Genomic DNA, 13,131 nt, shown 5'->3' with positions numbered 1-13,131 from the left:
TTCAGTATACATCTTTTACACTACATTTCGGATCGGTAACCAACTTTTAGGAAAATATGGGATTTTCCTAGGATAACAATTGAACATAACCAGAACTGTGTAACATAACAGATAACTAAACTTTACATAAAAAAATATGGGATTTTCTTGGGTCGTAACTTTTTCAGAAACCGAAAGGAACTCGTACATTTTTAGAAAACAAAACCGCTTATGAACTCACCAGCTTTATGCTGATTTTCAAACTGCTTGTATTATTAGGTCCGCATTAGACAGGTACCCGATGATCCTTTTGGCGAAGACGGAGTGCGTTGAAAACACGTCTTGCTCTTGTTCATATATATACATATGTATCACACTTGTACAACTTTACTTCTGAACAAATGTAAAATTTCATATGTAATGTAATGGTTGTTTACTTTGTTTACTATGTGCATTGGCTTTGATACTCAACGTGGCATCCGCCCCGAAAATGTTTCCGCCTTGGTTTTCGGGGTGTGACAGGTAGGGACTGGTGATGTATTATTTTAATTGGTTTTATATTGGAAAAAAAATAAAAAAGAAAAAAGAAAAAGATTTTAGCAAATAAAAACCCACCAATGAAGTTTCTCTCTCTTCTTTCGTCTCGTTATGTCTACGACGAGACATCCTTAGCAAGTGTTTTAACATTTTAATGGGAGTGGAGCTAACACTTTTAGCGAGTATGGAGGAGACAAGGGTGGCGAGACCACTCCCTCAAGCCTAAGAAATTAAAAGTAAGAGACTTGAAAGAGGCTAAGACTTACCATAAGTTTTATGTGTTACACTACCACCCATCTATCAATTTCCACATGCTCAAGATCTCTATATAAAATAAAATATACTTTAATATGTAAACTACTAAGTCATAGTGTGATAACTTACAAACATTTTACCACTAATCCAAAATAGAGTCTTATAACCGATCATATAATTGTATTTCTCTTAGACATTTTATCAAAAATCTTTAGACATGCATGGATGGTCAAAAAAGACTTAAGTTACCGACCCCTTTTTCCTACTCACATAAAGTGATTAATTACATATGAAGAAGAAAAATATCATTAAAGGTTCTAGTTTGAAGAACTAAGTGAGGTTACCAACCCCCTTTAACTAATGATAATTAGATTTAACAAATGCCTAAATCAACTTTATATGTAAAAAATAAAATGATTATTTCTTTTACAAAATCTTCAAACCTACAACTAAAAATCAAAATAAAAATATAATATTCATTCAAATATGGTTTCCAGATGTGATATAAAACCCGTTACCTTAATAAAACTGATATCGATAATAACATCAACACTTCGATTCTGAGCATTGATTGAAGCGTAACTGCTAAACATGCCTAAAAATCAAGAAAAAAACATAAAAATTCAACTATTTTAAAGAGTTCTATCCAAATTCAACCAATTCAAACAAAAAGATTACGAATTAAAATGATTTCAAATCAAATGTATGGGAAAATATGAATAAAAGAATGTCTCGTCTCCTTTTTCTTCCACTTTGTGTGTCTATGGGTTGAAGTTGTTTCCACCCCTTATTCATCCTTATGAAGAAAAAGACTTATGTAACTGATAACTCTGGTGCAACGATAGTTGGGAAAGAATGGCCTAAAAAGAAGCACGCACAATCGATGAACATTTACAAACATAATAATCGAGACTGAGAAATTAAAAAAAAAAAGGAAAAAAAAAACATAAAACAGATCGACATTTGCAGATTTAAACATAACATACCTAATATTCGAATATGGGAAATCAAATAAAATCATAAAATCGATGAGAAGGCGTCCACCTATCGGTTGAAAGGAGTACCGTTAAAACTCCTTTTGATATCACTACCATCCGTAAGAATCCCTAAGCTATCGACTGAACCCCGAAAAATATGGTATAACTCTGCAATTCACTTGTTTGGCCTAGCTAACTGATATGTTGCTTCCGGTAGAATGAAAAAACACAATTTCAAATTTCAAACAAAATTGAGAAGCACAGGAAATGAAGAACGGGGAGCAGTGTGTAGGTGTGCATATATCACCAAGAAAAAACACCACCATCACGATCTACACAACCAAATTAATTAATCGATATTAGAAAACCCTAATTTACTTACTTGGAGCGAAGAAATCCACAGATGAAAGAGACGAAGACGAAGAAGTAAAAAGGAGTCGGTGTAAGAAACTTCAAAGGCTTATTAGGAGACGGGAGGGGATTGATTTATGTAATCAACAAATCAGTGCGAGATTGTCGTGATATGCCAGCTTCTAAGGTTTTTAGAAAGAAGTGGTGACAGCCTTGCGAATACTCAGAATGATTTGGAATTGATTTCAAAATTTGAAGGGGGGGGGGTAAAAACGATATTTAACTTTGGAAGAAATGAGTGTTTTTGAAGGGACACATGGCAAATTAGTTTTGTTTATTAGATAGGGAGATATTTTTAAAAGCTTAGGACGAACAACAAAAAAAATGATCATTATTTTTATTATAGTTTTGTATTTTTAGATAAAAAAAAATTAGGCCCCTCCTCAACGCCCCATGTATTCATATGTAATTATGTAATTACATAAACCTTTTAAATGATTATTAAATGGTAGTAGTACCAATAAAACTTTAGTTAGATGTTAGCAACATAAGTCGTGAAGCAGAGAGGGGTTGGTACTATTCTTAATGTAATTTTATAGGGAAATTGCCATTAATAGACATTTTTTGGGGGTAATTTTAGAAAACAAACACAAAAAATCAAAATTTCAGGTATAGACATGGATTCCGCACAGATAAGCTCTGAGGGTTCTGCATAATCAATTTAATCTCTGAGAAATCGAGTGGCAAAAAAAATCTCAAGATCCATTCCGTGGAGCTACCTTTGATGAATGAAGTCATTCCGCAGAGGTAGCTCCGAGAAATTGATATATAGATTTTTTTTTTTCACATCAAATCTTCAGGGCTTATACTCATTCTCCAACTAATTATTAAAAATTATTATTGATAGTATGAAATTTTATTAACAATATTTATAATGAATGTAAGGTGGAAAAAAATTATATTTCAATCACAGATCTTTGCATAAAAGAATGATAGGTGGAAAAAAAATTGTGAAGATCAATTCTTCAGAGATACTTCCGCGGAATGGGTTCATTCCTCGAAGGTAGCTCCTCGGAATGGATCTTCAACTTCTTCTTTTTTTACCACATCGATTCGTCGAAGATCAAGTTGATTCTGCAGAGCCCTCAGAGCTCACCTCCCTGAAATCCATGTCTATATCCAAAATTTTGATTATTTTATCTATTTTTTGAAATTCTCTACCAAAAAATGGCTATTAATGGTAATTTCCCAATTTCATAAGCTCATATGATTGAATTTACATTTAGTGCATTCGTTGAATTTTGGACCTAATCATGCTACTAACTCTATTTAATCAACTTTTATTAATGTTGGTTATTAAAATTTAAAAGTATGACTCTCTTCATGAACTTTGATACAATAGTATACTATACCAAGGCATGTTTATCACGAATGGTCCTTATAGTATACTCATTATAATAAAACAAGTAAAGTGTTATACACTTGTATCTCATAATTTATAAAGGTGTTTTTACACGTTTTTTTTTTCTGATAAAACAACACCTTTATTACAACTTTATTCTCTTGTAATTTCATAATTTCATACCATGAAATTTAGGCCTTGATTAGATCGGTTTTTAATCTAAGTTTAAATTGGTTTAAGACTTATTAATTCTTACCGTTTAAATAAAAACACATATAAACAATTTCCTTTATTGTGGAAGAATTTAGAAAAATGAATTTATACTAAGAAGTTATTCTAAGTAAACAATAGAAAAAGAAGACCATACAACATTTTCTCTAGTTTTAGTCGAGCAAAATTAGTGGAAAAACACTCGAAGTTAAATAGTTTTCAAGAGGCCCTATTTGAAAAACAAAAATCCTTGAGGTTCATATTGTCAATCATTAAAAATTAAGGGACTCTGTGTGATAAAAACAGAAAAGTTTATTTGTTTTTCATCAGCTTTTGTTGACAAAATGGGCCCACGTCAGATCCAACATACACTCTCTTCCCTCGACCTTCCTCCCTCAATTTTAGCGGCAATCACTCGCCGGAGATTCTCCCCCCTCCGATCACCGGCTTAACTTTCTCATATACGGTGCTTCTTTCTTCGTATTTATAAATTAGTCGGCTTATTTATGTTGATAACAAATATCTTGACTATTAGTTGAGAATTAGGGTTTAAAATGTGCTGCACAGTTCTGAGTTTACTCTGTGAAAAGCTATAAACGAACTAAACTGATCACATTCATATCAATCTCTCTTCAGACAAACACATCCATATAAAAAATATGCCGGCGTGGAGGAGGAGAAAGGGCGGCGGTGTCGGCAATTCCAATAGAGCAACAACTTCAGAGCAGCAACTTTCCCCTAAAATTGACGGTGAATTCGAAGATCAGAAGAGCGAGAAAGAGAATATAACGAAGAACTCCAATAATAAAAGTATCAAAATTTTGAAAAAAGAGAGAAGTAAACGTTCTTGTATAAATAGTTGTTGTTGGTTGATCGGATTTATATGTTCAACTTGGTGGTTTTTGTTGTTTCTATACAATGCTATGCCGGCATCGTTCCCGCAATACGTGACGCAGGCGATAAGGGGGCCAACGCCGGATCCGCCGGGTGTAAAGTTGCATAAAGAAGGGCTAACGGCGAAGCATCCGGTTGTTTTTGTCCCCGGAATAGTCACCGGTGGACTTGAATTGTGGGAAGGTCACCCCTGTATGGATGGCTTGTTTCGAAAGCGACTTTGGGGTGGCACATTTGGTGAAGTATATAAAAGGTAATGTACTGAATTTTTCTCGTTTCTTTGATAATTTTCAATTTATTCAACGCAATTGGGGTTTCATCATTGCATTTAATGCATCTTTAAGCTCTAATCAAGTATCCCTCTTGATTCTTTTTTTCACAAGCTTCATGTTACTTTCTATATCATTTTCAGGCCATTATGCTGGATTGAGCATATGTCACTGGATAATGAAACTGGGTTGGATCCTCCTGGTATTCGGGTCAGACCCGTATCTGGACTTGTGGCAGCGGATTACTTCGCTGCAGGCTATTTTGTATGGGCAGTTTTGATCGCCAATTTAGCCAGAATAGGATACGAGGAGAAAAACATGTATATGGCTGCTTATGATTGGAGACTCTCATTTCAAAACACAGAGGTAAATAAATCAACAAATTTTCAAGCTTTAACCCATTTATATGAAAACGGGTCAATTACTAATATGATAAACAAAACAGGTTCGAGATCAAAGTCTAAGCAGGATGAAAAGCAATATCGAGCTCATGGTAGCAACAACCGGTGAAAAAGTGGTGGTGATTCCACATTCCATGGGTGCTTTGTACTTTTTACATTTCATGAAATGGGTAGAAGCGCCACCTCCGATGGGTGGTGGTGGTGGGTCGGATTGGTGTGATAAGCATATAAAGGCTGTGATGAATATAGGTGGACCATTTTTAGGGCTTCCAAAAATAGTCGCAGGGCTCTTTTCTGCTGAAGCTAAAGACATTGCTGTAGCCAGGTAATTGTTTACATTACAAAAATATTGGCAAATCCAAAATCCAAAATATAAATTTATTGATACAGGGCTGTGGCACCTGGTGTTCTTGATTTGGATATATTTGGATTTCAAACTTTACAACATGCAATGAAAATGACAAGAACATGGGATTCAACAATGTCGTTAATACCAAAAGGTGGAGACGCGATATGGGGTACACTTGATTGGGCTCCTGAAGCAGATCATGATTGTGTTGCTAAAAACCTTAAAAAAATGAACAATACTCAAACAAGAAGTGAAAATGGTTTCATGTCTTTGAATTATGGGAGAATAATCTCTTTTGGGAAAGATGTTGCTCAATTGCATTCATCAAAAATCGAGAGGGTGGATTTCAAGGTAATCTTTTTTATCTTTTATCCTGTTTCTTTTTTTATATTTGTATTTTAATTTTTTTTTTTTTTTTGGATGTGTAGGGTGCTATTGAGGGTGGTAATTATGTAAATAGATCGTGTGGGGATGTATGGAATGAATACCATGAAATGGGATTTGGAGGGATTAAAGCTGTTGTAGATTACAAGGCTTTTACTGTTGAATCTGTTTTAGAACTTTTGCAATATGTGGCTCCAAGGATGATGAAGCGTGGTAGTGCTCATTATTCATATGGAATAGCTGATAATCTAGAGGATAAAGAATATCAACACTATAAATATTGGTCAAATCCCTTAGAATCTAGGTTTGACTCTTTGACTCTCTTTACTCTTTACTTCCATGTCGCAAGAAATTAAACTACATTTCTATAATTGTTCTTTTCATCTATACACAGATTACCAAACGCACCCGAAATGGAAATCTTTTCAATGTATGGAGTCGGTCTCCCAACCGAAAGATCCTATATTTACAAATTCAGTCCGTCATCCGAATGCTATATTCCTTTCCAAATTGACACGTCAGCAGAGGGTGGGACCCACCAGACTTGTTTGCGGGGCGGGGTTTATTCGGTTGATGGAGATGAAACGGTCCCGGTTTTAAGTGCCGGGTACATGTGTGCAAAAGGTTGGAGGGGGAAAACACGTTTTAATCCCTCGGGGATTAAAACGTATGTAAGGGAATATAACCACGCCCCTCCGGCAACATTGCTGGAGGGACGTGGGACCCAGAGTGGAAACCATGTGGATATAATGGGGAATTTTGCTTTAATTGAAGATATTATACGGGTGGCAAGTGGAGCTACGGGAAATGATTTGGGAGGTGATCGAGTTTACTCTGATATTTTTAGATGGTCTGAAAGGATTAAGGTGCGGTTGTAGATGATGATGTGGAAATGAGGTTTTTGTGTTTGTTAATGTGTGTTATAATGTATTGTAGCTCTTAAGTTGGTTTAGATTGTAATTAGGTACAGTTTGAAGTGTTATTGTGAAAAAGGAATAGGTCATTAGTTTTGGTGTAGTTACATTTTTTTTTGGTTATTTTATGAATTAGTTATGGATACCTCATGCCTTAGTGTCATGAAGGAGTTGTTTTTTTTATTTAACCACATTTAATGTGACAACTGTATTGTTTATGTTTTACTTAATTGGAAATAGATCGACCGTTAAAAAAAAAAACAAAAAACAAAAAAACAAAACAAAAAAAAAAGGTAATTTCTACAAAAGTCATGAAAATTCAATTTTGACAATTTGTTATTTTTTATCTCAAATTGGATAGTGTGTTTTTCATTTTGTTACAATTCTGATCATTTGACCGTTTAACCCGGTTGTCTGTTGATGTGTCATAATAGCTTGTTGCTGATGTAGCATGCTGACGTGTCAAAATAAAAAAATAAAAAAATTGCACAAAAAACGTTAAGTTTTTATTTTTTTTTTTTCAGTTGTGACACTAAGTTTTAATTTTATGTTTCAATTTTGACATTCAATTTCTTTATTCCAAATTGAACATCATTTTTCTAATATTGTTTAGTGATGACCATTTTTCATTTGAAACTGTATAATTTCTTTTTTACTAAATATGAGAAACCATACATGGAAAATCAACACGCGTTAATACCATTTGCATTTGATACGGTCGGTTTCCTTACGCTGAATTCGGTGGAGCTTCTTAGTAGACTACAACGGATCATGCATAACAATGTTATATCGCCTAGATCTATGGATGTAGTCTTCAAAAGAATTGGTTTTACCATACAAAAGGGCTTAGCGGCGCAACTCGTTGTTCGTTTACCTTCTCATTCGTTGTACGATGATAACTAAAAGTAATAGTTCAATTTAAAAGCCATATTTTTTTGTATTAATTCAAGGTTTTTTACATTCAAACTATAATTTTATCTATAAATATGTATTAGTTATATTATAAGCATGTTTTCATTAAATACACCACTTTAAAATGAGTTTGGAGATATGTAGTACACAATCACATAAGCTCATGTGATCACGAGAATGCGAGGGTCCGGAGGTCGCTTTAATTACCAATGGACCGTTCATTATATATATACTAGTTTATAATCCGTGAGAACCACGGTTATAAAATTAATTAAATTTTTATATTAAAAAATTAATTTTATTAATCAATTATTTTAAAAAATTATTACTTAAGAAATATTTTTTTAGTTATATAAAGGGAATTATAATCAATGATTTAAATAAATATGTGAAGTTATATCACTATATAATCTATACTAATTTTATTTTATTTTCAATCTAATGTTATTAATTTAATATAATTAAAGTGAGAAAATTAAAATTTTGAAATTTAAAATGAGGAATCAATTATTAATTTAATGTAATTAGAGTGAAAATTTAAAATTGATAATTAATAGATTAACAAGTGGCATGATAGGTGGTATATAACATTAATGAGGAGTCGTAATTGTATGACACTTGTCAATAAGAGATTAAACTTATTCTTTTATTAGAATTAGAATATATATATATATATATATATATATATATATATATATTCATTAATTTTTGTTTTTGCAGATATACTTGTTTTTCACTTTAACATTACTATGAAAAAATCTGCTCACAAAGAACATCAAACAAAACAAGGTATTCTATGTTTTTGAATTTTAGATTTTGCATAAAATCTAAATTAAGTTTTCTTGGATTATCCCGAATATGGTTTCGTGTTACTCCGTTATCATGTCATGTTAGGGCCACATAACTAACTACTGCATTCAAATATTGGTTATAATATAATTAATACATATTTATATATAACATTATGGTTTGAATGTAAAAAACTTTATATTTATATAAAAAAAATGATTTTTAAATGAAAAAAGTATTTATATGATTTCAAATGGAACAAAAAAATAATGTCCGAATTGGAACAAAAAAATGGAGTGTTACGTCATTAAAACTAAACAAAATTTGCTTAAAAGAGACGATCCATTTGGAACAAACAATTGATTGTCAAAATTAAAAATAAAAATAAAAACTTAGTATCAAAATTGAAAAAATAAAAACATAGTGTCTTTTGTGATATTTTTTTTCCAATTTTGACATGTCAGCATGCAATCGGGTTGATTAGTCAAACTGTCAGAATTATAACAAATTGAAAAATACAGTTTCCAATTTGAGACAAAAAATAACACAATGCTAAAATCGAATTTCTTTTAAACTTATTGACTTCTATAGAATTTACCCTAAAAAATGATGTGGAAAATTTTGATTTTATAATGTGAAAATGTTATAATAGCTCATCCAACTTATCACATTTGTTTTAAAAGGTCACATAACTATTGTTTTATACATTAAGGGAATGAAGTCACATATGACCGTTTTAAGATATCCTTATACCCTTGATAGCTGGTGTCAACGTAGAAGATGTCACGTATAAAACTTAAAAGTCAAAATTACGATTATTTTGACTTTTTTTCGTATGATAAAGCTCACATTGTCTTCTTTGCTTTCAGTTTCACACTCTTTTTCTATATATATTTTTTTGAAACAACTAACATTGCATTAAAAGAGAAACTCTAGCAAGGAGCTAGAGAGAACAAAAACTACAAAGAATTCAAGGGACATTGCAACCAACAAGTCCAATTAACAGAACACTTCCTATTTTTATTGATGAACTGTCAAAAAAAAAAACTCTAGAATAGAGTCTAAAATATCTCCTTGTTTCAACTTACCACTAGCAAAAACCTTATCATTTCTAAATCACCAAATGTACCACAAGGTAGTACCCACCACTGCATCAATAACATTCTTCTCTGTAGTTCTTAGCTGCAAAGAGTCCACATAATCGAAGATAGAAGTCACCAAAGAAAATTGACCACGTGTAACGTGGCAAACAAATTCATTTAAAGACTTCATACCATGTTCTAGCCGCCACCTCACATCTAATAAAAAGATGACTAGGTTGCTCTACTTCCGAATTACAAACTGGACAAAGCGTAGAAGAATCATCCACTCCCCGATGATCAAAATTAATAATAGTATGAAGCTTATCCATTCGAATACGCCATATCAAAATATTAACTTTCCAAGGAAGGTAATTATTCCACCTAGTTTTCAAATGAGTAAAAGGAAGAATGCAATTATTAATCTATCTTCTTATTTGAGAAACTTTAAACTCACCTGAAGAATCTAAATTCCACGTCCACCTATCAACCCGATCCGTAAGAGAAACATCCTTAAGAACAACCAACAACTCTTTAAATTGAGATTCTTCCTCGCCTCCTCTTATATCCTACCTCCACTACCAAGACCACCCAACACCCATTGTAACATCCTAAAAATACAGGCCAAAAATTTCATTTTTAATTACGTCATCTTAAAACCAACAGTGTAATAAAACATCTATAATATCATGTCATGTCAAAACCAAAGTAGAAATAATCAAACATGTTATCATAAAACAATATCAGAGTGTAATCCCAAAGATCTCTTGTGCGGAAAACCATAGTGTGATGCGTTGCGATCAATCTGGCTCCTTTCCTTTAAACACGAAGTACCTGAAACCAAAACTAAAACCGTAAGCACAAAGCTTAGTGAGTTCCCCCACCATACCACATACGATACAATCACTTAGCATACATATTGTCGGGTAATTCTGGGGTGCCCGACCTACCCGGTACGGCCATTCTGGGGTGCCGACCTACCCGTGTCAAGCCATTCTGGGGCGCTGACCTACCCATGTCAAGCCATTCTGGGGCGCTGACCTACCCATGTCAAGCCATTCTGGGGTGCTAACCTACCCGTCGGTCCTAACAACCGACCCTCGGGGACTATTCCACCCCCTACTGCTAGTATCACATATATCATAACATAAACATACTATCAGACATATCTGGGGTATCCGAACTACCCTTCGGTCCTAACAACCGAACTTTACTACTATCACATATAACATATCATGCGAACATATAATGTATCAGGTAGTAGCAAACCTAGATGATATCACAAAGACAATCATCTAACATACAACTCCTACTGGTGGGCCGACATTGTGGCCGTAGACCCACTGCTACTGGAAGGTAACTCACCTCACAATGTTGAAGTCCCAAAGACACAATCCCACACTTGCTGAAGTCCTGCAGACTCGACCCACCTCACACTGTTGAAGTCCCAAAGACACAATCCCACACTTGCTGAAGTCCTGCAGACTCGACCCCAGCTGCTGGCTAAAAGATTCCCGAACTGTCAACACCAAAATAACACCCAATTAATAATTGGGTCCCACTACATAACCATAAACACTTACTTTGGATAATTATATTACCCCAAGCTTGGCTTATTCAAGCCCAAGGCCCAATCCGTAGGCCCAAAGTCAACAAGGAATCAAAGTCCAACACATGGCCCAATTTTCCAAATTGGGCCTGGGCCTATACATGGTCTCATTCTAAGTCCCAACATCATATACTCATTAAGGCCCAAACTATGGCCCATCTATGGCCCAATTTTCCAAATTGGGCCCAAGCCCCTTACATGGGACTTACCCTAGGCCCATTAAATTATTCTAGTCTAATTGCTTGACTTTAGATGGCCCATTAATAACCCGATCATCAAAGCCCAAAAGGAAGGCCCAACAATAAACCCAAGTGAAATTAGGGTTTCACATAAAATGATGATTAGGGTTAAGTTTCCTACTTAACACATTAACGACTTAATCCATTAATGACTTAATCCATTAAGTCCATTATCGCTTAGATTAATCTTTGCCAAAGTTTATTATTTAATATTCCAAGTTATTAAATAATTCTCGTGTGTCTCGATTAATTCCCCAAAATTAGGGTTTTGATGGCGTTAAGGTTTTTAACCCAAATACTAGCCCATTTATTAATTTGTTGGCCTTTTATGTCAATTCGGGCTTTATGGGCCTATTAAGCCCACTAAAATATTATTAAGCCCATTAGCGTTTTATTGGGTCCAATAGAGTCCATTAAGCTTCATTAGGCCCATTAGAGCTCCTTTGAGCCTATTAGGGTTTCACTAAGCCCAAACGAATCAATCACAAGAGGCAAAGCGCACCACCACCCGACACGGCGGCCGGAGGCGGCAGCCACCACCCTAAGGTGGTGGTTTTCAAGTTCTTTTATTATTCCAAGTTGTGATTTACATTTTACACTGCTAAATATCAAAATAAACACACACTAAACAATTAAACACACACACACACAGCCACCTTGTGGTGGCCGGTGGCGGTAGATGGTGGCAGCCACCCCTCACAGTGGTGGCTGTGGTGGCTTTTCTCACTAATTTCGGCAACCACAACACCCAAACACACATATTGCTAATGGAAATACAGCCAAACACACCTATACACGAAGTAAAACACATACACAACCACCACCCACGGTGGCTGGTGGTAGCAACCGGCGGCACAACGAAACCCCAATGAAACAGTTGTAGCGGCGACGACGGCTTAGCAGAAGGGAAGAAGAAGCACGTCCGAGGGTGGCAGCATACCACCATGGCGTCGTCTATAGCACTCTTGGCCTCGTCAACAACACTAGCGACGACAATAGCGGTGGTTTACGACCACCACAGCAGCAACACCCACCCGGTGGTGGAACATCGAGCCCTTCACGATGGTAGAAGGCAGGAGGAGAAGAATAAGAAGATACAGAGGGACGGTGGCGGTGGCACTGTCATGCTTAATATCCGTCGATGATTCTCGGCCTCACCACCCGCCGGAAGGCAACAACAAGGCGGAAATGGCAGGATCTAACGGATGGTGGTGGCGACTGCAACCCGCTTCCCTCCGTTACCAACTGAATGGCAGCATTACACAATGGTCTCCATTTTCAGTAGCACCGGAGAGACACAATGGAGGCTCGGTGGTTGGAGGAGCAAGAGAGAATGGGTGGCGGCCGGCGGTTGGGAGGCATATGGGGGTGTGAGTGACGGCTGCAACATAAGGGCTTAGGTTTAGGGTTTGACGGGTAAGGAGACTATATACCCGGTCCCTCATCATGTCTTTTCCATAATGACAGTTCAGACCCCTCCTCCATAGAATCCCTTCAAAACAAGTCTATGATATTCCATTTAAACCTTGCCCCCTTCAATTCCTTTACAAATTAAGTCCATCTTTCACAAAAACGACCCCC

At 35.4% G+C, this 13,131-nt stretch overlaps 1 protein-coding gene and 1 long non-coding RNA gene across 4 annotated transcripts; one reads left to right on the top strand and one right to left on the bottom strand.

Moving 5' to 3' along the window:
• Positions 1-1,367: 1,367 nt before the first annotated feature.
• On the bottom strand, positions 1,368-2,343 carry LOC144997303 (uncharacterized). Of its 2 annotated transcripts, XR_013659766.1 has the most exons (3): positions 2,131-2,343; positions 1,758-1,955; positions 1,368-1,631 (listed from the first exon to the last, which is right to left on the bottom strand). It is a non-coding gene; the product is annotated as an uncharacterized LOC144997303 (long non-coding RNA). The 2 variants fall into 2 exon arrangements; XR_013659765.1 differs by having other exon boundaries at positions 1,758-2,343.
• A 1,722-nt stretch (positions 2,344-4,065) lies between these two features.
• On the top strand, positions 4,066-7,110 carry LOC145044907 (phospholipid:diacylglycerol acyltransferase 1-like). 2 transcript variants are annotated; one of them, XM_078993257.1, is made up of 7 exons: positions 4,066-4,177; positions 4,348-4,858; positions 5,018-5,240; positions 5,320-5,600; positions 5,666-5,975; positions 6,053-6,312; positions 6,403-7,110. In XM_078993257.1, exons 2-7 carry the CDS (start codon positions 4,371-4,373, stop codon positions 6,884-6,886), a joined length of 2,046 nt encoding a protein of 681 aa, XP_078849383.1. In that variant the 5' UTR covers positions 4,066-4,177; positions 4,348-4,370; the 3' UTR covers positions 6,887-7,110. The 2 variants fall into 2 exon arrangements, with proteins under 2 accessions (XP_078849383.1, XP_078849384.1); XM_078993258.1 differs by having other exon boundaries at positions 4,072-4,858.
• The last annotated feature ends 6,021 nt before the right edge of the window (positions 7,111-13,131 follow it).

This window comes from Lactuca saligna, chromosome 5 (assembly GCF_052625555.1).
Source record: "Lactuca saligna cultivar CGN05327 chromosome 5, ASM5262555v1, whole genome shotgun sequence".
Classification (NCBI taxonomy): Eukaryota; Viridiplantae; Streptophyta; class Magnoliopsida; order Asterales; family Asteraceae; genus Lactuca; species Lactuca saligna.
The sequence above is the reverse complement of the archived record's forward strand: the minus strand, read 5'-3'. Positions and strand labels throughout refer to the sequence as shown.